We start from the raw sequence: 26,817 nt of genomic DNA on the forward strand, positions 1-26,817 counted from the left end.
GACTCCAGCCAATAAATAATCTTAATCATATTTTCCAAAAAACAAACTAGTTTTTAAAGGTGACGTTTACAGGATAATCGTTACAGCCATGTGTTTCAATTCATGAGAGATGTGAGAAATGAATTGTCAAAGAACAGAGGGCCAGACACAAACTTTCTCCTCACCCTGTCAGCAGTGGCGTTGGCCAAAATGGTTTCTGCTACAGTTTCACAGTATTCCTTCCCACACAGCTTCTCAGGTGCAGACTTGACAGCTATGGCCAGGGCCAAGCTACGACCATGACGCACCATCCAGTCCACTCCAGACATGTCCGCTTAAGAAAAAAATAAAAAAAATAAATAAAATAAAAATGTATTAATCTATGCTCTCACTGATATATTGATAGAGAAAAGCAAAAAATTAGGTAACACATAAACACAGAAAAAAGTCAAGCTGTTTTGATAGAAGTCTATTGGACAAATACAGTTAGGTCCGTAAGTATTTGGACAGTGACGCAATTTTTGTAAGTTTGCCTCTGAATGCTACCAAAATGGATCTGAAATGAAGCCATCAAGATGGGATTGTGTAGAATGGAAGTGTAGACTTTCAGCTTTAATTCAAGCGGTTTAACAAAAAGCAGCTAAAAGGTCTGGAGTCGATTCCAAGTGTTGAATTTGCATTTGGTATCTGTTCATGGGAACTCTCAATATATGGTCCAAAGAGGTGTTGATGGAAATGAAGGTGGCCATCATTAGGCTGAAAAAACAAAACAAACCTATCGGACAGATGGAAGAAACTTTAGGAGCGGCCAAATCAACAATCTGGTACATTCTTAAAAAGAAGGAATGCACTGGCGAGCTCAGCAACACCAAAAGGCCTGGAAGACCACGGAAGACAACTAATGGTGGTGATGATTGCAGAATTCTTTCCTTGGTGAAGGAAAAACCTTCACAACATCACACCAAGTCAGTTGCTATAGTAAACAGCAGTTAGGGCCACTGAGGACAAATTGACAAACCAACACTACAACATTAAACAACAAAAAACTGAAGGTGATGATAACTTTGCATATAAATACAAACCTAAGATGTGCTGGAGTAACACACTCCTCAGCTCCTCCTCTGACAGGAAGGCACAAAGCTCACCTACACAGCCTGCTGAAGCCATTCGTGTTGCGTCCTACACACACACACACACACATATATACAAACAAAAAACACACACACACACACACACACACACCATCAGACAGCCACACAGAGACTAGTTGAGTGTCATTTATTCTCGAACTAACATGTATTTTCAAAACCACCTTTATAGAAAACCACATCCTCTTTGCCTGACTTCCGTTTTCTACTGTGATCACAGAGAGAAATACACCAATGAACAGCTCTCTTTGAAATTTCTTCTAAGTGTTTATACATTTATACTCTATTTCATTGGTAACTAGAATGGCACTCAGAGTGCATACCTACTCCAAGGCCAAATATTGAGGAAAATGTCAAGAAATGCCCCATCTCACAATGTTAAGGAAAATGGTAAAAAAAATTCCTGAATCCACCCCTTTATCCAAATCTGCACCAAAATTTAATAGTTTCTTCCCTGGCCCATGCCACATCCCTACACCAAGTTTGGTGCAAATCGGTTCGGTACTTTTTGCGTAATCCTGCTAACAAAACAAACAAACAATCCACCAAAGAGACACGAGTGAAAATATAACCTCCTTGGTGGCGGTAACTACTTCAAGAATTCAGTAGCGATTACGGGCCTTGGGGCTGAAAAAATGGGCATGTTGCAACATATTTTAAAAAAAAGTCTTCTCAGATCTACTTGATGCTTCAAGGCATCTGCTCCTCCTGTCATACCTCATCATGTCCCAGCATGCCTAGTAATGTGGTGATGATGTTCTTGCGGATGATTGGGTCCACCTTTGACCCGGCCCCCTGGATGACAAACCTTAAGGCTTGGAGCATAGTCTCCCTGTGATAGGGTAAAAAGCACAACACAAGCATAACAATGACAACTGTATGTGTTAAGAATAGAGCCCTACTTGTAATGGATTTTTGAAACTGATAATAATTTAAATATTTGAACCTTTACAAAAACATAAAGATATATTGGCAGGTATTTGTTTTTTAACATTAACACAAACAAATACAATCCTTTACATTTGGTTATTAAAGAGTTGTGATTAGGGCCAGTGTTCAAACTGAGTAGGACAGCTGGAAAATGAATTTGTCAGTGCTCTCCGGTGGACAAACCATGCAATTGCGACACTGTTTTTAAATAAACCCAAACATGTATTTGTCATTTCTGTACTGACATTTCTTATTACTCATGGGCTAACACATGCAGATACCAATATATCGATGATAAGATAATATCAGTCAATAATATTGACCTCTAGTTAAGAAGTTAAGAACATTTTGGGACAAAAAAAAAGTCAAATCATACAAATTATTTATGGGCTGTTTGATGATGATGATGTATTTGTTTTCGATGGGTTTTCCTATTTTTGCTTGCGGCCTTTTTCCCCACACACAATCCACATTTCTATTTAACTTCGTGTATCAAATCGGCAACTTTTTTTCCCCAGGGAGTGGAAATGAAACTGTTAAGAGTCTCTAAACTGTCATATACTTATGTATGTTTTAGTTATACAATATGAAATTACAATCGATATTAGATCATCAACAACCACCATCCCAAACAGGAATCAAACATGTGAATTAATAAGCATAGTCTATCTGAGTGTCTGTGGTATTAATAGCTAAATCATTCCCTTTCCAAAAATAGAGAAATCAGAGCAATAGTTGACAAGGCAAACTGATTAAAGTCTCTTATAACTTAAAGTTTTAGTATCTGTCTACTATAAGAGCGCTCACCTGACTCCAGAGTCCTCAGCGTTGCGGATGGCAGACAGTTGCTCAGTGAAGAGTGGGTCCACCTTGGTGTGGATGGAAACCAGTTGGCCTAGAGCCTCGGCAGCCCTCAGCCTCACTGCACGGCTTGAGTCCTGCAGGGCTTTCAGGAAGGTGGTCTGCAGTTGAGGAAGGAAGGGCTTCAGGGCAATGCCCACCTGGAGGAGGAATATAGTCCAGAGGTTAGAGCCAAAAATTCTGATTTAAGACTCCAAAATGAAACTTCATTTATGAAGAAAAGATATGATCGTATTTTCACCAGCATTTAGCCATTTTGGTGTACCATAGGAAGATGTAGGTACAGACCTTTGCCAGCAGCAGGGTAAGAGTCTCCAGCAGCGCGGTCTTCACTGTCCAGGCAAAGCGGTCTCCCAAGATACGAATAAGAGGTCCAGTGATGTTGACAACAGAAGGCCGCAGTGCCTCAGGAGAGGTCAGTTTGATGACCCCTCCTAATGCTTTAGCTGCCTCTTCTTTCTGCTCAGGGCTACCAGTGAGGACACCTTCTCTGAGGACAGGTAGGATACAGGTCACACCCTGTGGACACAAAGAGGATGAAGAACATAAAATATGATCATGAATAGGGCTGTGACAAACTATTTTCATTGATTAATCTGTCAATTAATATTTTGTGATTAACTGCTTAATTACTCAGATTTTCAAATTGTGAAAAATGCCTACTGTAATTTCCCATAGCCAAAGGTGACATCTTTAATTTGCTTAATTTTTTCTGACCAACAGTCAAAAGCCCAAAGATATTTAATCTACAAGGATATAAACCAGAGAGCAGTAGCAAATATTTGCTCATATTTGTGAAGCTGGAACCAGTCAATTTTTGGGATTTTAAAGCGTTTAAAGTTTTTGAAAAGACTTAAACAATCAATCAATTAACCATGTGTTATTAACCAGAGAATTCTCAGTCTGGCAAGTAGGCCTGGTAGAATTGATGCTGCAGACTTTAACAGACAAATGGAAAGGCCTCTATGTGATTGGTCACTATAGTTTCTTAAAGTGTAAACACAATTACAGTCACATATGTGACATGTGGGAACCAGAATCTTGTCCACTGTAGTGTCAGAGCAAAGTTGTAGTGATTTGCCAACACAGCTCAGGAAGACAAAAGGAGTGTGATAAAAGGTAGAAATACATGAATGAAGTCACCATGCTGTAATAAGGTGCCAGTGTTTATTGTGTCGGGAGGAGCCTTCTTACCTTCTTGGGCAGACAGAAACCAGGCAGGTGCTGACCCTTAACGTCTGTAGCTGCTGATCTAATGTCTCGATGCAGGTCATCGATTAGAGCCAGCTGGCTGCTCGCATCCAGTTTCTGCAGAACAATAGGTAACAACACTGCGTCCACATTTGCTGTTTGATTAAGAAATAAAGTACGAACTCTGTTTTCAATGCACAATGTTGTGTAAACATAAATATGGAAACTATGGTATCTCTGCATCATTGCAAAGAGAAATTTGTGTTCAGTTGCTTTCATTTTCACTTCAACTCACCTTGGTGATGGAGTTGATGGTATCCCAGCTCTGTGACAGGACCTCTGGGTTGGAGTCATTGAGAAGGCGGATAAGGCCTGAGAGCAAGGTGCGTGTATGGGCACTGTAGTCCAGGCGGGTACGAGCAAAGTAGGCATTGAGGATGGTGACAGCGGCCTGTCTGAGGCCGGGGTCAGCACCTCGTGTGGCCTCCAACAGGTCCTCTATGATAATGCGCTGGCCCACTTCATCCTCCACTGAGAGGATCACTGTTTGGCAACTGCACAACTCCTGAAGCAAAAGTAATTCATGAGAGCTATCGCTCCTTCTTCATGAGCATAAGCAGAGAATGAAAGGCTCAAGCACAACAGGAGAAGTAGATATTATCATTTGTGAGTGCCAGTGTTACCTGTGCTTCATCCTCTGTTCCCAGCTTTCCTTTCAGGGAGGAGAGCAGAGCGGGCAGGATGACCCCTAGGTGGCGTGTCAGAGCGTCTCCAGCCACAGCAGACAGGAAGGCCAGCACACGGGTGTTCACAGGAGGAGCAGTCAGCTGGTACAATGAAGGAGGATATCTGTTTTAGTCAGTCATACAGACACAATAATATGGACTTACAAAGGAAAACCTGACTTTGAATGTTACCTTTGGAACCAAGTAAGGCAGCACAGAGCGACTCTTCACCGCCATGACTTGCTTCAGACCATCCAAAGCAAACTCAGCTGTCTCCTCATCATCCTGGGAAAAGACATTAATGTATTATAGGCCAGATTAAAAACTTTTGAACGCCATCTGTATTGCGTTTGTTTCCTCGCTCCCTCACCAGCTGTTTGAGCAGGGTAGGCAGGATGTCATCCAGCGCCTGGTGACCAATGGTTGCATGGAGCTGCTCAAAGGTTTTGGCTGCAGCCTCTCGAACCTCCTCCAGGGGGTCACAAAGAGCCTTCCTGACTGTGGGGACCAGTGATTCAGAGAAGACAAGCACCTGCAGTGCACACCATCAGGTTAATAGTAATTCATGTCATTACAGTTCTCAGATTCCTGCCCTAAGCTTTCTGTTTTTTCTATTATTTTTTCAAACTTTGAAAATGATTCTGAACTAAAAGGCATTTGGCTTTCAAGTTGATATTATGACCAGAAAAAGTGGGTATAAAGCCTACACATTTCTTTTTTAAAAGACTGTCTTTAGCATTTTGCCTTTTTTGGATAGTGACAGTAGAGATAGAGTCAGATAATGTCAGGAGAGAGAGGAGCGTGACAAGCAAAAAAAGGCCCCCGGTCGGCAATGAACCAGGACTGCTCAGATACAGCCAAATGCTGCAAAACTGATAGGACGGTGCTTCACAGCACAGATGCACAATGACCCAAAACATACAGTGAAAGCAACCCAAGAGCTTTTCAAGTCAAAGACATGGAATATTCTTCAATGACCAAGTCAGTCACCTGACCTCAACCCAACTGAGCAGGCTTTTCACTTAATGAAGACAAAACTGAGGGTGGAAAGATCCATAGACAAGCAGCAACTAAAGGCAACTGTTGTATGCAGTTGTACGTCCTAACAACTAAGCCATCATGATTCCCGGACTGCTAACTATTGATAATCTATTAAAATGCCAACATTCAGTACATTTGTACTTAAATGTACACCTTGAGATCCAGTACATCATACAGAAGTTTAATATAGAAGGATCAACAAGTTTATGCGTTGCCTCACTTTGAACACCGTCTACTAAACAGTACATGGCATTGTTTATTAAAAAACATCTAAAATATATTGGGTTTTGTTTTGGATCAAATTAATAATAAAAAAATCTGGGTTAAAACTATTATCTTAATTTCATTCACTGCCACTAGTTAAGATGCTACATGCTTGTTTAGTAGGTAAAAAATCTGTGTGTTACAGGGTATGCATGACTCACCGCATCTTTGCTCGTGGACTTCATGATCTCACTGAGGCCGATACAGACGCCTTGCCTCTCGTCACTCTTGTCAGAGCGCAGCCCCTCCTCCAGGATGGGAATGATCTCAGGGAGAATCTTCTCTCCTAGCTTCCTCACGAGGTCACCCAGCGTCCGAGCCGCAATCTATAACCACATGGACACACAGTGTCAGTAAAAAGGCCCTGTGTGGATAGTTTCACAGAGACAGAAAAACGCAAATAGTGACAATCTCCAACCAGGGAAAATAAAAACATTTGGGTATGAAGTGAAAAGGAGTAATACCGTTCGTTTGTCAGGGCAGGTGGAAGCCAGGAAACCCAGCAGGAGAGTGAAGAGGGTTGGGAGGATCTCTCGAAGAGTTCTGGGGGTGTTGGACACCACGATCTTCCACACGTGGAGAGAAGCCTGTCTAACCACCAACTGGGTGTCTGAACGGCCCATATAGAGACCAGAAAGGACGCGGTTGCGCCGATCAGCGCCAAGAGCACCAATGATAGCCTGGGAGGGAGAAGGTCAAAGGACAGCAATCCTTGACAAATCAATGTTGAACACTTTTGAAAAAAAAGACCAACACAACACTTATTTGATGGCAAGTAAAGATATATTAAAAAACGACAACTTTTGCTTCTTTTTATGAAGTGGTTGAGTCTGTAAAGAAATTGTTGATTAAAAGAAATGTATTCATACTTTATTGGATGCAGCTGTTCCAAAGTTGTCATCCTCAGAAGCGGTCTCTGTGGTCATCTTTCCTGTTACTCCAGAGATATGGAACAGTAGATCTCCAAGCAGCTGCACCGAGCTGAACCTACAGACCAACAACGGCATGAACCCACAGTTAGTCAATATAAGAGTAACATTTATTCGATCACTAACATGTTACCATGTAATTAAGTCTAACCTGATTCTCCACAGGTCATCAAACAGGCCCTGTTCCAGCTCAGGAAGCAGCAGTGCGATGGCGGTCTCAGCATACATGCTGATGATTCGCTGTCCGGCTCGCAGTGCTGTGTCTCTCACATATTCGTTCTCATCAGCCAGAGCCTGGTGGACAAAAGAGAGGGTAAGAGATACTGAGCTGCAGTGAAGTGTGACCTGTTGAATGATACACAGTTAAGTAATTAAAGCGTTTGAGTCAATGACAAGCCAGCTTCCAGATAAAGATGTATTTAATCCCCAAATCCCTTTTCACACATGCAACATAGTGGCACTTTCCTGATAATCAGTTGATCATCAATTCATTCATTGGGATTCAATGTTGTACACACTTAGACACACAAGGGTAGAAAACAAACCAGAATGAGTGAGAGCTGTTTTTGTTTCTTTAACTGAATGAATTGCAAAAGTAATAAGCAGAGAATGTCCAATATCCCAAGAATGAAATGTCTCGGTCAGCTCTGAGTGCAGAATTACTTATTAACATCTAGGAATTTTGGTCAGAGAACTGATTTTTTTAATAAGGTAACAGCTCACACTGTTACTTAGTGTTTATGGCTGTTTAATGAAGAGTGCATACGTTTACAGACTCCGTGATCAATGTGGTGAGCAGTCTGACGTGTGAGTTTCAGTCCAACATGGTGACAATGGATAGAGGAGGGGAATCTGATAGCTTTGGGTGGAAAATGCATCAAGTTGATACACTCATAATTTTTCAGATTAAAAAAAAAAGTCTCTGCCTCTTTTAATGACCTTGTGTGGCTGAAAAATAATAGATTCTCCTGTATTGACATACAGACTGGTGCATCTTGCTTTTTTATATTTTGATGGTAGACAGCAGGATTATAATATGCGCTAGCATTACTAGTATCCAGAATTTGGGGATTCTGTGCAGCCGGCAAACAGCAGGAATTTCTTATGCAAAGGTCATTTCTCACTGCTGGCAAGAGCCAAATCTGTCTAAGTGTTCTCACGCCTACTGGCTGCCATTTCTCACTGGAATTCCATGTGTCATGTTAGCTAGCTTGAGCCATCAGATGTCTATCAAAGTGTAATACGTGGTTAAAAAAAAAAAAAAAAAAAAAAACTTTGAAAATGCAGGGATGCAGGCCACATACAATATGGTTTTCAGAAAATTGGTTCACTTCCAAATAGTGACAATACACAAATATAAGCTATTTTTACATTCTAGCAAATCAGCATTCTATGTCACTTTATATGTTATACAAATCCTTAATTGTTTGTGAAAGACAAACCCATCTCTATCCTGTCTTCAGTATATTCTTCCATAAAATGATCAAGATAATCAAAAGGATAGTGAATTAGATTATGTGGCTTTACTTCTGTTGCACTCACTATACACAGTTAAAGTCAAGACTCATGGCTAAATTGGAAAAAAAAAAAACACTAACAAAAACATTCTTGTCATCAACTGTGAGATCACTACCTTGAGAATGCAGGGGATGATAGGCCCAACGTAGGGAGTAAACTTGTCTCCAAAGGTGAGGGGCAGGTAAATGAACATCATGATGTAGCCATCTCTGACATGGGAAGCGATGTCAACCTTGCTGGCTGTTTGCACCACATCTGGCATCAGCTTGTCCAGCTTCTCCACTCCCAGTCCAGCCATCACCTCAGCCAGACCTGAAGAAAGCAACAAACAAATTATTTAGTGACTCAGTTGTTGATTAGGCACAAATCACCAAAAAAAAGGGAGAGAGTGGAGAAGAACCAACCTTGTGCAGCTCCAGAGCGATCTACAGAGCTCTGTTCAGAGGCGAGCGTTTCCATGAGCCACGGCAGCAGGTCGTCAAAGCAGGACTCACCCATCCCCTTTACCATGGCACCCAAGGCCTTGGCTGAGACAGTACGTACCTGGAGAAGAATAAGAGCAGCTACAGTTTCAACTTTATACAGCAGAGCACTTATTACTGGGGTGTGTACCAGGAAGGGAGGGAAGTGAAAACTCTGAGTTTTTTAGAGTTTGTCAACCCTGGGTTGAGGAAGACTTCTGTTCCAGAAACAGAGATGAGTTTAACACAGAGTCAGTTACCATGGTTCCATGGCACCTAACCTGCTCACGGGCAAGTTTTCTTCAACAAACCCTGTGTTTCTCTATGTCTCCTTCTACTGAGCATGAAGAAGGTGTCTGACATTGTGCTTCATTTCCTCATTCATACAGTTGATATCAAAGCACATATCAGAGCGCATTAATTTGCAGAATTTTACTGAGTTGACGATCAAAATCCCTGTTGCATATCAGTTTGTTACCCAAAACCTATCTTTACTAACATTACGACTTTTATGATCAGTCAGTCATTAGTGTAGGGGCAGAGACAGTGATCTCTGCTTTTAAATTCAAATATTACACATTGTGGATTCATCCTCAGCTCACAATAAAATCTGCAGACTTTCTGTCTTTATAACTCTGTGGACATTAAGACAACTGTCAGGTTGTCCATCACTTCCTTTAACTGAAAGATTTACTGTACATTACCAAAGTAATCACTGTAAATAAAGAAAAAAAATTTGTATGAAGCTTTAGATTCATAAAACACTGATCAATGAATAATCATTGCACAACATTCGTATCGTAGTTATCATATCATAGAGATTATGATTGGAGATGATGTTAATATTTCTGAATGAGGATGATTGAAATGCAGCTGGAAGACTCAAAATTTTGAAAACTGGACTTATTGTAGTTTAAAAGTGAGTTTTTGACTGTAAGCTGCATACAGTCGGAAATGTTTCAGTTACTATGTAATGTAACTGCGTTTAAATTTACTACATGTTGAAATATCACAATATATTATATATAGAATATGTTGTTAAGCAAGATTTTTAAATATAAAACAGATTTACAGATGTAAAGATTTATACTCAGTTTTAGTCTAGGCACTTTTTCAACTTTAAGTCACAACATCATTTAGCAATTACTAGGTCAGACTTGTCGCACCTCAGGCACCGGGTCCAACAGAGAGGCCTTCAGTCCAGGAATAACACTAGGCAGGTAGGGTGACAGATCCTATAAACAATGACACATATTACACCATAAACAAAATGCAAGTTTTCAGAATACACTGGTTTGAAGGATTATTGAAAAAAATGTATTTTACTTATAGTTCATTGTAATATTTCTTTGATGCTGTCTACCTTCTGGTCAGTGAGGGAGTACATGTTGCCAATGATCTGAGCGGCCATCTTGCGAGTGTCAGTCGAGCGATCCTGGAAGGCTCTCTGGACGATGGGCATGATGAGGGCAAGTGAGGCAGCGTCAATGAAGTGTACAAACTTGGTGTCCAGCAGCGTCTGCAGGCACGTCTGGGTCTTCCTGGATGGATCAGTGAGAGCGTCCAGTAGGATGGGGGTGATGGCTGAGAGAGCAACAATGAGACTACTGTTAAAATACAGGTATACTAAACATCAGCGGTAAACAAAAAACAATCCTCAAACTTATTCTTTGATTGCAAGCCTCGTGTTGTATTTTTTCTTAACTGTAATTTTAATTCATTTAAAGCCCGGTACTGTATAAACAATTTTCTGGCAGCATTTCTGAGCTGCTAACTAAATTACTTTTGCAGAATTTTTCTGATTGGCAATGTCAAAATACATGAATGTAGATTTATTGCATATAGCAGTCGATATAATTCCATTATAACCCTAAATCAAGTTCTGTTACTCTACTGGACTGCAATATATTGTAAAATGATTCCTCACATGGTGAGGCAACACCTATTTGATACATTCTCAATAAAAATGTAGCATTACTAGCTCAACAGAGGTAGTACATAAAGCTGGTCTTTTGTACTACCTCTTCCGTTACACTGTAAGGATGATCATTTAAGTTTTTATCACCTGTACAACTGAAATATCATTAAGACCTTAAAAACTACAAAAAGAATGAAAAACAAGCCTTTCTCAGGCTAAATATGGTAATGATTAACTACAACTGGAAAATGAAATTAAGTTCTAAAGGCCCAACTGTTCAGTAGACACAATAAAAAAACTATCTTGAAAATTGTACAACTAACCCTGTAAATTTCCCTACCTGGAATTAATAAAAAATTCATCTTATCTTATCTAAATAATTACAAATGTGCATTAGGCCACCAAAAAAACATATGAAGACAAAATATACATTATGTACGTTTTGAAAGCTCCTTTGGCTCAATAATTTAAACAGTCTGAGCCATAAGTCATCTGTGTTAGCAGCTCCCATTTCATTGAGTCCCTTACCCAGGATTTCAGGGTTGCGGATGACAGAGCCAATCTGTCGGAGAGCCTGCTGGCCGGCCTTCTGCACCTTCACATGGGAGTCTGTCAGCACCTCTGTCAGCTTGGGCACAATGCTGGGCAGGCAGGAGGACAACTGCTTGGGTGCACAGTAAGCCATGGCACCCAGCAATTCCACCGAGCCTGGAGGAAAGAAGGGGGTAATTCATAAGAAACTATTGTATGACTGGACAGGTCATTTGATCTTGACCGATTGTCACAAAATCAGTATCTCAAAGAAAAAGAAAAAAAAGAGACTCAAGACTCACATAGCCAGTTTTATGGGACCAAATAATTTTGCATCCTTACTCCTTAATACATTCCAGACCTGTCTAGGAACTCTGTGTATGTAGGGGCTCCTCACCTGCTTTAGTTCTCCAGGACTCCTCCTCAAGGGCGACCAGCAAGGAGGGGAGGACCAGCTTCACCCCGTGGGCACTCAGGTTCCTCATCACAGCCTTGGCACAGTCATCTGCAGCCTAGGGGAGGAGGTCACATTATGAGATCACCCCATGAGATTTAATTGAGCAGAAAGTGAGATGTTAATGCAGAAGAGACAGTGGACTCAGGATGTGATCTGTCCACTCACCTCTCTGACATACTGGTTTCCATCTCCAAAGCAGAGCAGGAGGTGTGGCAGCACATGCACCACGTATGGCTCAAACAGCTTCCCCAACATATTACAAAGCATCTCAAATGCAAACAGTGCACCTGCAAGAGACAAACAGCTGGTCAGCTGGTCTTATTGTTTGGCCCAAAAAATTCTTTGTTATTGAAGTTTTAAGGGCCAGTATGGTGGCTACTGGTAGTCGTGTGCTAGATACATGAGGATGACTTAGTCTGACACACGTAACAAGGGGTAAATTGATCAAAAGCCAAACAGTTCAGTGGTTGGAAAATCCTCACTGACCCTCCCTCCGTCTGAAGTTTTTCTTGTCCTGGATGGCGTCGGTTAGCGTGGTCATGATGTCCTGCTGTTTGAGTGCCAGGATTCCAAGACCTTTGACCAGGCCAGCCAGTCCGTACGCTGCTCCCTTTCTCTCTGCGTACTTGTCACTTTCCAGCAGCAGCTGCAGCAGGTTTCTAACAATCCCTGCAGCATCCTCCTTAATGGCAGGGACTAAAGGAGGTAAACAGCTTGCCACAGACTCCTGGACCTGATGAGGGGTGAAAAAACAAAATGAGATTATGTGGTTAATTTTTAATTTCTGTCCAGACAAAACGGTTGATTGGTTATGTGAGGGGCAGCAAAGTGAGATCTGTAGAATAAAATGCTCTAATAAACTATAATAAATCAAATCTTGGATGCTGAACACTGTAGGTGAGTAAGTAGTTGGGAAGCAGGATGAGTTGCTTACCTGCTGTGAAGGTGTAGAGAGTGCAGTGATGAGCTTGGCCACGATGGGTTTGACCTTGGGGTCATTTTTGTCCAGATGTTTGGCCAAGGAGCCCATGAGAATAACCACACTCTGACGGACAGAGTCATAGCTGGCGTCCTGGGGGGCGTTCTTCAGAAACTCCTCAAACACTGGCAGCAGGGAGCTCACATTATCCTGTTACAAAAAGCAGGGACATAAAGTACAGTGCAAGACACAAATGGTCATATCAAAGAGTATGTTTTAAATGTTATCTGTGTGTTTAAAATGTAGCTGGAAAAAGAAGTGAACCATACCTTCCCATGTGTGTTGAGTGCTGAGAGGGCAGCGTCCAGCATACAGCGACGCACCTCAGTGTGGCGGTCGTTCAGAGCATCAGGAACAAAGAAAAGGAAGAGAGGGGTGACCTGAGATTCATCCAGGAACTGGGAGAGCTTATTCAGAGCCAGAGCGATGCCACACCTGACAAAGATGTGTGTGACAAAAGAACTCAGTGCACAAAACGAACCATTAATTAAAACAAACTTTTATGGCCTCTAATACTCTCTGTTACAATGGGATTACCTTTTATGGTAATATCTGATATATAACCGCAAAAACTAGACATTAATAAGAAAACTCCCAGGACTGGGGGTTCAAGGATAATCTGTCTCAAAATTACACAGATAAACATAGTGATCCGGCTGCAAAGGCTGGCTCTCTGACAAGCACGTTCCAGCCTTTTCTGAAATCACTATCACTATTTTTTTGGTGTCCTATCTCTCCCTGTTGGAAGTCTGCCTTTATTGATAGTGGGCTAATGTAGATATTATGCTGGTTAATTGGTTAATTCATGTTCTTAGGTCCCTGAGACACACAGATTTTAATTTTAGCTCCCAAGATAAAAACGCTAAAGGCCCCTGGTATCTCTTATCTTTGCGAACAAACTGAGATTTACCTGGCCTCCCATTGGTCAGGTGGAGCTTCTGAGATGACTCTGCCCAGGGCATCCAGCACAGGAGGTGGTCTCTTTAAAAATAAAAAAATAAAAAAATATCACACATTGGTTTCTAAGATGAAAATTATTGAAGTAGCAAGAGCAATAAGAGTAATAATGTGATTTGCCATGGCTCAAGGTCTCACATAGAGTTTCTGGTGGTATAGCTCCGTCAGCTGGCCGAGGACTGTAGCAGACTGGTCTCTGTACTCGGACACAGCACTTGACAGGGCTTCGGCTGCAGCAGAACGGACAGCTTCCTCGTGGTGGGTGACATCTCCAATGAGCAGGGAGCAGAGCTCAGGGACCAACTCCAGACCCAAAGACTCCCAAAGTCTGAGGAGGAAGGACAAGCCAAAAAATTGAATTTAATGTTTCCATTCTACTTGACAGTGCAGAAATCAAATTTTGCTGGATAAAATAACAGCGTGGTTACTTTTCAGTATTTAATGAACACTCAGCAAGAAGAAGAACAGAGCAAGAAATCCCATAATACATACTTTTCAGCCAAGGCTCGTCCCTCCTCCTCAACATCAAACCTGGCAACCCAAAGCCTGCGCAGCAAACTCAGCCCACTGGCCTCTGTGCTGTCTGTGGGAAGGGCGAACTCCATCTCCAACAATCCCTGAGCACAGATTGACACGCACAGAGTTGGTTGTGTACATATACGTGGGCTATGTAATTTGTTACATGGTTATCACTAAGTAAGTTCAAAAGTAGTGCTTCCATTATGGTCTAAAAACAGTTTTCCTTCCTTTGTTTATTGACATTTATTTTTGAGCTCATAAAATATTGAACCAAAAAAACGAAATGTGATAACTTTCCCTGTCTGTAATACACCGGTTTACTCTTCAATGGGATAGGCCATCTTCAATAAATATAAAAATGAATTAAACCAAAGCTTACCCTGAGGGCAGCATCCCGGACAGAGAAGCAGGGTGACAGCAGGGCGTTGAGTAGGACATCTATCTCTGGCTGCTCTGCTACAGTGCAGCCCTCTCCTCCTCCAGCACTAGCACACAGAGCTGTCAGGCACTGAGACGCCAACACCTGAGACACAGAATGTGAAAAGTCTCACATCTCAGGGCTAAGCAGCAATTCTGTCATCCAAGTGGATACTTTAGGTTTTTTCAGCAAGACATGGAAAAATGATGGAAGAGAGTGAAATAGCACTAAAGCAGAAACTAATACAGCAAAGGAGTTAGATAAAGTAAATACAAACAACGAACAAATTCTGGACTACAAAATTTACAAATGAATAAGACGAATATTTTATCATTAAGAGGTATAACCGGATGGAATCTGGAAAATAAATCAGGCCAACAACAACGAAGAATATATGTTTGAATCTAAAATGAATTTAAACAGGCTGTAAAATTGCTGGTTTACCTGGAGTCTTGGGGTGGCTGTGGAAATAATTCTGGTCAGTAGTATCACCATGTTGACACGTGGAAGCAGCTCAGGGCCGTTCTGAGAAGAGAAAACACTGCCGTTAGTGCATGAATCCATTAAACTACAAGATAAATGGGAGTACTGTCACATAAAGCTTTCTCAATTCAATTTGCAAATTATTTTTATAAATAGCTGTGAACAAGGTGTGCGAACACAAAAGACTGTATGTGGATGACCGGTGATTACATAAAAGTTGAGATAAAAGGACTGCATGTAAAATATTTTTCTTTTGTTACTCTGTCACTATTTCTGGTTGTCTGCACTGATGGCCTTTTATTTTTTCACATAAATCATGTATTTCCCAATCCTCCTCCTGTGCAGGTCACAGACAGAAAATACAAAATGTCGTTTGTCTTTACCTCGTCTATAACAATGTCATCACTGTCTGTGTCAGCCCGAAGCTGGGAGTGTTCATTGATGACTTGTAAGACTCTGGTCATCATGTTCTCTGTCTCCTCAGTGCTGCCTGAAGACTCCCTGAGCAAGGCGTTAAGGAAAGGGAAGCAGAAGGAGAAAGCTGGTGCAGAAAGGGGAACCACATCTAAGGAAAAAAGACAACACAAAGAAACAAGAGAGCAGTCAGTATGCCAGCACTGAATCATATGAGATTACATTTTCAGGACAAATTGTTTGGATATGAGTTCCTATGCATCTTCTGCGCAGAAAAATGTAAAATTCTCTCATACTGTCTCTGATTTTAATCTTATATGCCCAGCACAAAATGGATCAAAATATTGCTGTGATAATTTCTGGAACATTAGACAATTAACTTTATATTTCCTTAATAGTAAGTGATTCACAATTAGCTACATGATTTTTTTCCCCATTTTTATATGTATTCTATGGATTTTGATGAATACTGTTTGTCTAAGTATGTTTTTTACAAATTATTAGTGTGGTATTTGTCTCAGGTGTTTGAATTTTTTTTTTGATTGAATGTTAAAGCCTGTTGCTTTAGTGTATTTAATAAACTCAGTGTTATGAGTGAATTCATAGTTTAATTCTACATTCCTTAAATTAAGTGGTAGAGTGAGATTTCCAAAAGAGACTGAGTTACCGTAGTGCTTTCATTGTTTAGTCAATTGTGTCAAAACATATGTTTGAACATATTCAAAGAATGTCAAACACATCATTAGCAAGAAATTAATACATGGTTCAGAGCATTAGTGTGCATTGTATGTTTGTATGCTGAAAAATGTGGTTGCCCCTGCGATTTAAGTTTTAAACGTCCCATATTTTACACTTTTTCTGTGTTTTATCTGAAGTTCTTGCTATCCAGATGATATTTATGTGGTTTTAAGTACCAAAAACCACCTCGGTATAGTTTTAAATCTCCTCTCTCATGCTTCTCTCAAGAACTGTCTAGGTCTCTGAGCCTCTCTTTTGACTGGCCGACTGTTTTCTGCACAACGCATGGCCAGGCCAACCACAGGTAATGGCTATTAGACCACTACTGTAGCTTGGTAAAACGCACAAGGACATTTAAATGGCAGTGGTCAATGAGCGCTGAAATAAGCCGAACAGATGGCTCAGACTAAAATGCTCTAGTATTTCTGAAAAAATAACATTAGCCACTGGTCTCTAATATTACTATGTATAGTATATATACTATGTATATGTATAATATTACAATGACATATTGGCTTCCTGATATCCAACAATTGTGCAGCGTTTCCTCAACATTTTTCTGTCTTGTAGCTTGCTAGCTCGGCGACCTAGCTCATGACCATTTGTTGTTGTGTTGGTAATGATGTTAAAACAACAAAAAAGTTTGGACGGTGGGTCCAGACGGATCGTGTTGAGGGCATCGCTGAGGGCGATTAACGTATAGTTGTGACATCACAAAATTACAGAAGTCCTGACACAGTTTCAGAATATGGCCACTGTTCATTTCTCTGTCGACTGAGTCTTTTGATACTTTCAAAGTATGTATATAGCACCTAGACCTTATTTATATTTTAATTAGACATGAAAATCTCACTCTCTTCAATATGGGACCATTAAGTGACTGTGGCTGTGCTCACCACCAGTTTTGCTCTCTCTCTGTGGGACAGTGTGGTTGTGCAGCAGCAGGACAGTACGGTTGGCTGCTGTGTCCAGGTCCTCCTGTCCCCAGGCTTCATCCAGATCACACTCCGGCTTCAGAAGGCGTAAAGTCACGTGACCCACAAGCACAGCTGGAAGAAAAAGAGACAAAATGATGTTGACTAGAGATATTGAGACAAAGCTGTGTTTATCAATACAACACAACAATAAGACAGGCTATGTACCTAGATAGCGAAGGTGCTTGGGCATAAGGCACACTCCGATGTCCAAGAAGACCTGCTGTATGCGTGGAGCAGCCAGAGGGGATTGTAGCAGGGGCAGTAGGACCTGGACGACAGCAGGGAGCTCCCTGGTGATCTGAGCTGGTCTCTCTATCAAAGCAGCTTCCAGCAGACCCACCACACACTGCAACTCCACATCCAGCTGGTGACAGCAAGGTAAGCCACAGGCCAACAAGAAGAAGTTTAGAAAGCCAGGTTTCAGGCAGGTGTTAGAGAAATCATTTTAGTCTTTACTTCAGACTTGGTTCCATACCCCTTGAAGTCTCTTACGAATAGAGGCCTCCTTATCAAGCTGGATTTGCATCATTTCCTTCTGTTTGCTGGTAAGCTGCACCTCCTCTTTGATGCCTTTTTTCTTCTTTAGCTCCTGTAGGATCATTTGAGAAATTAAACATTTTACAGACATAACACCACCAAAAAAAACTGTTGGTGTTAAGTGCATTTTACCTCCTGTAACTCCAGTTCAATGATCTGTTCTTTGTAGGAGTAGGCCTTGTTCTCTCTCTTCATGTTGACCTTCTTGGTGCTTTCCTTTTGGGCACTGCAGCAAGTGTAGAAGTGGATGACAGGAGTGAATAATTGCCCGATAGTCAACAGACAATTCTGGAGATTGCTGTTGAGGTAGGCGAGACTGTATGTTACCTCTGGATGATGCTGTTGTCATACAACACTCCCTCAGGTGTCAGCATGATGGCATACTCCTCCCTGGTGACCTGAAGTAGAGCGGATCGGGAAAGCCCCTCGGTGACATGACTGATTACGCGTGGTAACAGCTTGTTGGGGGAGAGGCCGGAGAGCGCACCAACAGCGTTTTTCACCGCCTGGGGAGAAAAACATGACCACTAAAAACCCTGGTATCGTGTAAAATACATCACCAAGAGTCAATAACTAATGTCTGGCATGATCTTCTGCATATCCTTACATCCTGTATGCAGAATGGAAAAAACTGTTTAACTGGTAATAGATCTTTCAATTGGTTTCTTCGCAGGAATCAGTTAAGTACACTTTATTGTTCTTATGTGTGTATAAATCTAATGTAAATGCAGTAAAAGGAAGTGTGTGTTATTGTTAGACCTGGTTGTCGACATTGACATCCAGTAGGTGTGGCAGAATCGACTCCAGATTCTTCTCTATAAATTCTTCTGCCTTTATGTTCATGGAAGAGAGCAGGATAGGCCAGAGGCCGCGGCGAGCTTCAACTGAAAGAGATATACATGGAGTGGATAAGATGTATGGCACACAGCACCCATACACTATCCCAGTGTCGTTAAAACACAAAAACCTGTCATCAAGATGAAAGGGGTTAATATGACTGTGGTAAACAAGTAAACAAGTAGGCCAGTCTGCAGAGCAACTCACTCTCGTACCTATGGATGGATGATGAGTGACTATGAGGATTTTCATTGCGAAATTCTCTGCTTCTGTGGAGTCGCCCCATTGGCTGGCAGAGGAGCAAATAACACACAGTGCATCCAGCAGGACACGAGGGGGAACGTAGCTGCGACCCAGCTCAGTCAGCTCCCCTGACTCTGACACCAGGACGTCCTGGGGTAAAACCTGCCAGATTAAAGCATACAGTCAGCCACAATCAGGCTGAGAAAAAAAATAAACTCATTCTCTCACTTTCAAACTGTAGTGGTTGTATATATTCAAATTACAGATTAAATTAAATATAGCAGCTGACCCTGGAGGCTGAATATATATCAAAGTAGATCTGGTATAATGTACAATTTGATATTGTAGATGTACAGTATATAAATATATTTTTGAAGCCTAAATTTGAATAATCAGTCTGTACTTTATGTTTGTTGATGACCACGCAGAGTTCTCCCAGAAGGCCATGGGCAAGACTAGATCCACCCAGAGAGGAGAGCAGCTTCCTGATTGTCTGTTGTGCCCTCTTCCTAACACGCCAGCTCCGAGACAGCAAAACCACAACTGTGGCGTGATGATACATCCTACAGAACACAGTTACATGCAGGAAAAATTAACTAGTGATTAAAGCACTAAAGGAAACAGGGAAATTAGACAGATTTGTAATAAATGTACATCCTTTATTTTTCATTCATAAAAAGGACATCTCTCTTTGGACAGAGGGTTAGCAAAATCAGAACAAATAACGACAACAGTACCAGAGAGTTTTGAAGAAGAATTTACAATAGCACCGCTGCTGCTTTTTCTGTTGTTATGACAACATTAACAATACAGAAATCTCCTCAACTATCAGCAATTAGTTAATTTTGTGTTGTTAGCATCATAAACTATAAAAGGAAGATACTCCAGTGTTGGCCATTTTCCAGGGATGATTTGACCCTGATCTCTCCCTGGTGGATATACTTTTTAATCCTCTGGGTACACGCAGTATGCAGGCGGATATGGAGTATATAGGTTCTCTAAGAAATTTTCAAGGCAAAAGCTGTGTACAGGTTAATAGGAGGACAGACTCACTGGGATTTGCTGGTGTTAAGTCTGTGGGCAAGGTCCAAGAAGAGCCTTTCACAGAGCAGCAGCACTGTGAGCAGAGCTAGACAGAGTGCAACACATAGAAATAAGCCATCATTTTATGTCGTTTGACATTTCAAATCACTCATGAGCTTCCGAAATGTTGACAGTGAGAAAAGATTGCCTTACTTTCATCACTGGCCTGGGAGAGGAACTTTTCTGTGGTGAAAAGTGGCTTTTTCTCATCTAAGATCACGTTCCAGAAGCTGGTTAATTTAGATTCTACAAAAAACAAAAACAAAAAACCCTTAATGTCATTATCACTTTCCATCCTTGTGTGCTAAAAGTTCTCCAACAGTCTTGCTAAATGAGAAAAAGCAATTGCTGAAACAAGAGCCTCACCTGGCAGTGTCTCCAGCAGAGCAAGTCGGCTCAAAAGAACAGAAGCTGCCACACCTTCTGCAAGCAGAGCATGCTGGGAGTTTTGGGCCACAGCCTTCTCCACTGTTTGTAGAAGCAAGGGCGTGAGGTCTGAGGCCTGAGCCAGAGTGTCACCTAAACACCAGGGAAAAGAAAGGTGATAAGTGGTTTGACTTCAATTAATGGATCTGGACATTTGACATGTAGCGTAATGTCTCTTGTGTGACTGACCTTTAAAGGCACCCAGCATGGCCTGAAGGTAGGCGTGTCGAACCAGGGAGGTGGAGGTCTTGAGGGTGAAAGCTTTCTTCAACCAGTCCAAGAGAGCGGTGGGAACTTGTACTGTGAGGCGACTACTCCACTGGGAGAGCACGGACACTGCATGCACCAAGGTGCCCTCGTGAACTATATAAAACAAAGAAAAAGTTAGTACTAGACTGAAACATTACACTGTGTCCTTACTAAGAATTTCCAGGCAGAAGGCATAAAATTTTGGGCTCTTATTGTCTTAGCTCCCTATAGTTAGTAAACCTGTAAAGGATTCTGGCAGGAAGGAGAGGAGGTAAAGACAGAGCAGTGATACCTTCTTGCTGTAGATAAGGGATGAACATCACGGTGACTGCAGAGCTGAGAGTCTGGCTAGACGTTCCTGACACAGAATGGTGGCTGCAGCTGGCAATCCCTAAAACAATAGGATGAAAATTTTCAGGTTGTAAATTGTCTGTTTGCATTGCTATCTTATGGATAGGTCATAATTAAAAGTGTCTGCAAGGCCTCTTACCTGACAACACACTCATCTTTTGGGCAACAACTGTGAGCTTTCCCTCAGACCCTGCAAGCACAAGAATTGTGCTTCAAGTAAGCAAAACCACTCACGATTAAGACAATATTTCATTCTAAGAGGTAATTAATTAGTTCACCTCCGAGGATCTTAAAGAGGTGCGTGACAATGTCCTGCACTGCGGTGGGATCACTGCACTGCTGGGTCAGGTTCTGCATGGCCCGGACCGCCTCCTCCATCAGCTGGGCATTATTGGCTTTCAGCTGGGCTGAAACACAAACCATACCATAATTATACACTCAAAATTATGTTAAATTGAGTGCCAGTCTCTCATTGTTACTTCCCTTGCAGCAAATGATACTCTTATGATAACTATTTGCACAAAGACATATTTTAAAAATGGAATTCCATAAATAAAATACAAAACTGAATTAGCCGAGCATCAATGAAGACCTTACTTGCTATGGCCTTTCCGATATCCATGGCATACTGACTGAGGTCGAGAGTCACAGTGGACAGCAGGCAGGAAATGGCTGGGAAGAGACCAGACAATGTTTTAATCCACTATATGAGTGCTGCCTGAGCATTAAGTAGGTAAGCATTGAACACAATCATCAGAAACTAAAAGACCCTCACTCTGTATTGCGTTCTCTGGACTGCGGAGCATCGTCTTCTGCAGGGTAGGGAGCAGCAGCTCCTTGAACTCAGAGTGGGACACGTGACGCAGTAAGGAGCCACTTTTGTCCAAAATGTGCTGTTGTGGTTTTGTCTTGCTCATGAGGACTGATTTTATGTACATGTCCAATAGGGTGCTCTGAAAAACAGCAACACAATGGTGCAATGTTTAAATTTTGCAGCTATTTTTGCAGCATTATGACTTAAAATGTACAGTTAAGGATCAAAAGTGATTAAAAAAAACTCACCTTATGTTTCTCTATTGTAGCTTTGTCTTTCTGAGCAGTGCAGAAGTCTAAACACACCCCCAGCAAGGCCAGAGTTGTAGGGCTCTGGTCCAGACTCAACAGTGTGCTGATATACTGATCAACGAGTCCAGGGTTCTGTTAAAAACAACAAATGTCAGACCTATCCAGCTCACAGATTAAAATCCATGACTGTTGTCATGAGTTGAGGTTATATGTATATTCAAATATCATATCTGTCTCATTTGATTTTACAAGCCTAGAGCAGTAGTGGTTTCTGATCCTGCCCAAGTTTTTAAAACAACAATCTAAAGCCCCATTCAGACAGGATTAATATTCCAGGGGGAGATGGGTAATAAAACACTTCCCCTCCTCGCTTGTAATAAAAGTCCTCATTCCAGACGCCATTTTAGCCATAAATTAGAAGAGCTAGTTCTGTAATAGACAAAGATGTGCTGGAGGAAAATCACATGACCTTCAACTGGTTTAGTATTATTAGTTGCCAGTAATTATTTATTCGTAATTTCATTTTTAACACAGACTGTTTCAATCTGCTTAAATGTCACCGACTGAATATGGATTAAGCTGTTTTTACAGTGAGAAAAGGACTGCTATCAGCAACAGTGTTAGATGCATGTAGCTCACTACATATAAAATCATTACAAATATATATATATATATATATACATGACATTACAACAGCCCATTTAAGGAGCTTGTGGAGTCTCGGTCTTGTAAAGTTTATCTTTACTCCTTCATTGTATGAGTTAACTGATGTCATTGAGGTTAGCAAAATAATTTTCTACCTATTCAGTGACACTTAAAAGTGTCTCTTCAGAATTAACTTAAATTATGAAAGGACCAACGACTTTGCCACAAGACAGTGGGTAATTTGTGCTTTGATTGTTTCTGGGGTGAAGGGTAAAAAAAAAAGAAAGAAATCAAAGACATATGGACTTCAGATGGGATGAAAATCACTGACCACTGCAGGATCCTCCCTAGCTAAGTTCCAGACCTCTGCATCACCCCTACACCTCTGATTTGTTTAGTGATAAAAAAATAAAGTGAATGAGTGAAAAGAAACAAAATGGCAATTCAGTCCAATCATCAGGTTAGATCCTCCCCTCCGACAAGATCAACACGTATGTCTTATGTTGCCAGTGAGTACTACACTCACTTCTTCCCAGAGGTGACTGACATTCTTGAGACTGGATTTCTGAGCAATGGTCTTTGCTCCACCCACCACCTCGGCCATAAGAAGGCTCTGAACCTCCACCTAAAAGAGAGGGCAACAGGCCACAATGTGATAATTTGTAATTTTTTTCACAGACAATAATAATATCAATAATGTAATTTCTGTAATTTCCAAAGTCAGAAACTTTACTGACCATTTTCTTCCAGATGGGTCCTTCTCTTTTCTCTGGGGCAGAAAACACAGTGGGGACTAAAAGGAAGGTCCAAGACAAGCCAATGAAGGCAGCAGAGCCTGTGCTTTTACTGAAAATATAATAAGGAAAGCATTAGAAAGGGAAAAAAAAAAACAGGATAGCGTGGAAACAAAGATAGGCTTCTAGGGAGATGCAACTATTTTTATTTAATCAGCTGTTTGTTTGTTTTTTTTTAAATTTTCCTTTGTATCCAACTGTAAACACATATTTTAAATTTTCTGCTGTTTTAATGAGTTAATCGTGGTTTTTATTCTATAAGAATGTGCAAACTTTGTTAAAGAGCATTAATGTAGTTTATTGTGTTTATGCTAACTGCACTCACATCATTATAATTATATACAGTACAGTATATTATACCTGCTTACCCTACCTGTCAAACACAGAGTGAGAACTTTAAAACTAAAAACTTTATAGATTAAAATCTAGAGCAGTTCAGAGCAGTACCCGGGCTCTCCATTTTTGCTGATGATGCCACTGTTCAGCAGGCAGTGGAGGAGGCTGGTCACCAGGATGACAGGCTGACTGTCAGCCAGCTGGGCAATGACAGCGAGCAGTTCTCTGCGCGATGCAGCATCCCTGAGAAGCACACACATCCATTATACTGTTATATTGTTTTGTCCACCCCATTTATATTGGTGAGGGTAGGCTAAATAGCATAACACACTTCCTAATACAAAACAGTTCAACAGCACCAAAAACTGCAAATAAACCCCAGGATTTAGCCAAAACTAATGCAGTCTAATACAACAGTCCTGCAATGACTACAGGACTGTTATATTGGATTGCATTAATTTTAACTATGCGTACCTCATAAACTGGAAAATTAGTGTAAACCTTGAAACTAATACCTTTTTTGGGAGCATTCCATTTTTTAATTTTTTAACCTACCGATATCTGTGTGGCGTGAGACAGAAGAGCTTGCATAGTCCTTTGATGGCAGGCTCTGGTAACTCTACAAGAGGTGTTTTGAAGAACCATTAGTGGTGATTATAACACCTATTTTCAACTACAATGTCATAGTGTAGAAAATTAAATAACACAAAATCACCTCACCTTTGCCCTTTATGCACTGTCTCAGCTCTTCGAATATCTCCTTGCGCTCTTTCACACTGGCTGTGGTCACTTTTACAGCAAATTTCTTCAACGTGTCTGAAACCTGAAATAATAGTCCCATTTAGTATGTGGACTGGTCTAATGACTTAAATGAAGTAAATGGCTGCAGTGCTCCGGTCCAACGTCAAGTCCAGGACCAAAAGATATTCAGTTCGTGCTTGTGCGTGTTGGACAAGGGAGGGCGGCTTATCCTTACATTTCAGAGACTGGAACGAGGGAATACTTGGCAATTTTCTTGAGAAATGATGGCTGATTAACAGAAAAGTAGGCCATGGATTATGAACAAACTGATAAATTGACTAATCATCTAAGCTCTAGTTACATGTTTATCAATTCATACTCCGAGGCCTTGTTCTTACGACCTGGGCCTTTATTTAGCAAACTTGTAAGAAACTACAGTGTTCTCTAAAGTACCAATGTTAGAGTAAAAAAATGTAAACAATAAAGCACATTTATCAAGTGATTTTCTCCTAATTACAGCCAACTGTAAAGGTAACAAAGCAACTCACAGGTGATTGCAAGAATGCTCAGGGAAGGAACAGTCAATAATAGAGATTGACCCTACATCTGCCACATTGTACATTCTTTTAAATAATCCTTACTGTTTACTCTGTGGTATGTTATTATATTATAGATATAGATATAGATAACTATAAATATTTAATTTCATTTTATTTGTGTGAAATCTTTAAATCTCATGAATAATAAACATGGCAAATCAACAACAATCTAATATATTTACAATGTGTGTATATATCTATATATGTTTAGGTATATACACACACACACATATAAATAGGGATTGAATGATAGGAAATTGCCTGAAATAGGAACAACATTTTGCTGCAAGACATGTGGCTGTTGGTAGATGAGGTACATCAGAGAAATCGTATGAGGAGGAGAATGCAGTACCACACTGAGACAATGAAGATGCTTAGATAGTGATTGTAAATAAAATCAATGCAGATTTTTTTATTTGTTGGATGTTTTATCTGAAATTTTTCTGGGTGGGAAAGAGATTACTTCGGAGAGCAAGCAATTTGAGAGAAAATTGGGGGAAAAAAAAGTTTCTTCGTGGAACAGCTCCTTATGTATTTACAACTAGTTCACGCCAGTCAACAATGAAGGCCTTGTTTTTAAAATCAACTGGTGGTCGACAAAACGAATTTTCAGCAAAGGCAATACTGTCCCTATGCCAGCATCTACCACGCTCTGCATTCAATGCTCGGACATGTCAGTTAACTTAAAACGATTCACTACTTTTGGACGGCGTAGCTTAGTTAACTCATGATCATATAGGACGCCTGTCTGTTTAACTCAGGGGATTCATGCCAACCGAAGTCCGTGACAGTGAGCTCAAGCCCCCGACGAGTTAGTTCACGAAGCGGCACCGTGCACGGCTTCAGCTCGCCTCCCACCGATCAGAGATCAGTCCCCTGTCAGTACGAGCTGCTTGTCGCTGGCTGCAGCAGCTGAGTCTCATCGAGTCACACTGAGGCTACGTAGCACCGAGCTAAAAGCCTGCTAGCTAGCTGCTGCTAAAGTTTGGCCGAGAGCCTCGTTGAACACCCAATAACACCCGGATGTTTATAAAGCGGCACTCGGGATACCTCGAATTTGGTTGCCTAAGTACTTAATTATCAGTCTGCAAGCGGATACCGTACTATTAAAAAAAAAAAACAGCCACACAAACCTGCGTGTCCGCTGCCATCTTGCCGGTCCTGATGCAGGAAGAACTTGATGATGTCACTTCCAGGTCACAACAGCTACGTAACATTTTTTTTTCTTGAAAATGATCAAAATGATTTTTTTTTTTTACATTAAATATAAATATATCTCATTAACATCTATAAATGTGGATATTTTCCAATATGAAGATAATGAAATAGGTAATCTCTTCGGGGCTTTGGAAGAAAAACTTTTATTCAAATTAAAAAGATCTCGAGGGACAAAAATCACGTAACTTTACATTTTACACATTTAAAATCCGGTTAATGGTAAACAATGGGAGTTGGTGTTGTGTTGTTTGCGAA

The 26,817-nt window shown here is 40.9% G+C and overlaps 1 protein-coding gene across 1 annotated transcript in view; it reads right to left on the reverse strand.

The window, feature by feature from the left end:
* The window catches only part of gcn1 (GCN1 activator of EIF2AK4), a 29,001-nt gene extending 2,506 nt beyond the window's left edge, over positions 1 to 26,495 (reverse strand). Inside the window, exons 1-54 of the mRNA XM_040155031.1 lie at positions 26,478 to 26,495; positions 24,725 to 24,827; positions 24,560 to 24,623; positions 24,116 to 24,247; positions 23,612 to 23,720; positions 23,401 to 23,499; positions 22,227 to 22,361; positions 21,940 to 22,117; positions 21,762 to 21,836; positions 21,443 to 21,571; positions 21,304 to 21,354; positions 21,106 to 21,204; positions 20,754 to 20,927; positions 20,505 to 20,657; positions 20,292 to 20,384; positions 20,109 to 20,184; positions 19,459 to 19,618; positions 19,028 to 19,217; positions 18,735 to 18,859; positions 18,303 to 18,481; positions 18,108 to 18,201; positions 17,914 to 18,027; positions 17,604 to 17,802; positions 17,358 to 17,510; positions 15,693 to 15,874; positions 15,271 to 15,351; positions 14,788 to 14,931; positions 14,382 to 14,506; positions 14,028 to 14,217; positions 13,843 to 13,913; positions 13,202 to 13,367; positions 12,888 to 13,082; positions 12,440 to 12,686; positions 12,119 to 12,240; positions 11,894 to 12,008; positions 11,494 to 11,673; positions 10,411 to 10,631; positions 10,214 to 10,282; positions 8,991 to 9,129; positions 8,702 to 8,898; positions 7,220 to 7,362; positions 7,009 to 7,126; positions 6,604 to 6,819; positions 6,301 to 6,465; positions 5,205 to 5,366; positions 5,027 to 5,119; positions 4,793 to 4,936; positions 4,405 to 4,674; positions 4,113 to 4,226; positions 3,207 to 3,437; positions 2,865 to 3,058; positions 1,845 to 1,959; positions 1,062 to 1,158; positions 165 to 313 (exon numbers count right to left, since the gene is read on the reverse strand). Of these exons, the coding sequence (XP_040010965.1) occupies positions 165 to 313; positions 1,062 to 1,158; positions 1,845 to 1,959; positions 2,865 to 3,058; positions 3,207 to 3,437; positions 4,113 to 4,226; positions 4,405 to 4,674; positions 4,793 to 4,936; positions 5,027 to 5,119; positions 5,205 to 5,366; positions 6,301 to 6,465; positions 6,604 to 6,819; positions 7,009 to 7,126; positions 7,220 to 7,362; positions 8,702 to 8,898; positions 8,991 to 9,129; positions 10,214 to 10,282; positions 10,411 to 10,631; positions 11,494 to 11,673; positions 11,894 to 12,008; positions 12,119 to 12,240; positions 12,440 to 12,686; positions 12,888 to 13,082; positions 13,202 to 13,367; positions 13,843 to 13,913; positions 14,028 to 14,217; positions 14,382 to 14,506; positions 14,788 to 14,931; positions 15,271 to 15,351; positions 15,693 to 15,874; positions 17,358 to 17,510; positions 17,604 to 17,802; positions 17,914 to 18,027; positions 18,108 to 18,201; positions 18,303 to 18,481; positions 18,735 to 18,859; positions 19,028 to 19,217; positions 19,459 to 19,618; positions 20,109 to 20,184; positions 20,292 to 20,384; positions 20,505 to 20,657; positions 20,754 to 20,927; positions 21,106 to 21,204; positions 21,304 to 21,354; positions 21,443 to 21,571; positions 21,762 to 21,836; positions 21,940 to 22,117; positions 22,227 to 22,361; positions 23,401 to 23,499; positions 23,612 to 23,720; positions 24,116 to 24,247; positions 24,560 to 24,623; positions 24,725 to 24,827; positions 26,478 to 26,495 (7,557 nt within the window). The remainder of the gene's footprint in view (positions 1 to 164; positions 314 to 1,061; positions 1,159 to 1,844; positions 1,960 to 2,864; positions 3,059 to 3,206; positions 3,438 to 4,112; positions 4,227 to 4,404; positions 4,675 to 4,792; positions 4,937 to 5,026; positions 5,120 to 5,204; positions 5,367 to 6,300; positions 6,466 to 6,603; positions 6,820 to 7,008; positions 7,127 to 7,219; positions 7,363 to 8,701; positions 8,899 to 8,990; positions 9,130 to 10,213; positions 10,283 to 10,410; positions 10,632 to 11,493; positions 11,674 to 11,893; positions 12,009 to 12,118; positions 12,241 to 12,439; positions 12,687 to 12,887; positions 13,083 to 13,201; positions 13,368 to 13,842; positions 13,914 to 14,027; positions 14,218 to 14,381; positions 14,507 to 14,787; positions 14,932 to 15,270; positions 15,352 to 15,692; positions 15,875 to 17,357; positions 17,511 to 17,603; positions 17,803 to 17,913; positions 18,028 to 18,107; positions 18,202 to 18,302; positions 18,482 to 18,734; positions 18,860 to 19,027; positions 19,218 to 19,458; positions 19,619 to 20,108; positions 20,185 to 20,291; positions 20,385 to 20,504; positions 20,658 to 20,753; positions 20,928 to 21,105; positions 21,205 to 21,303; positions 21,355 to 21,442; positions 21,572 to 21,761; positions 21,837 to 21,939; positions 22,118 to 22,226; positions 22,362 to 23,400; positions 23,500 to 23,611; positions 23,721 to 24,115; positions 24,248 to 24,559; positions 24,624 to 24,724; positions 24,828 to 26,477) is intronic.
* Between the last annotated feature and the right edge of the window lie 322 nt (positions 26,496 to 26,817).

The sequence above is a fragment of the Xiphias gladius genome, chromosome 19 (assembly GCF_016859285.1).
Source record: "Xiphias gladius isolate SHS-SW01 ecotype Sanya breed wild chromosome 19, ASM1685928v1, whole genome shotgun sequence".
In the NCBI taxonomy this organism is placed as follows: domain Eukaryota; kingdom Metazoa; phylum Chordata; class Actinopteri; order Istiophoriformes; family Xiphiidae; genus Xiphias; species Xiphias gladius.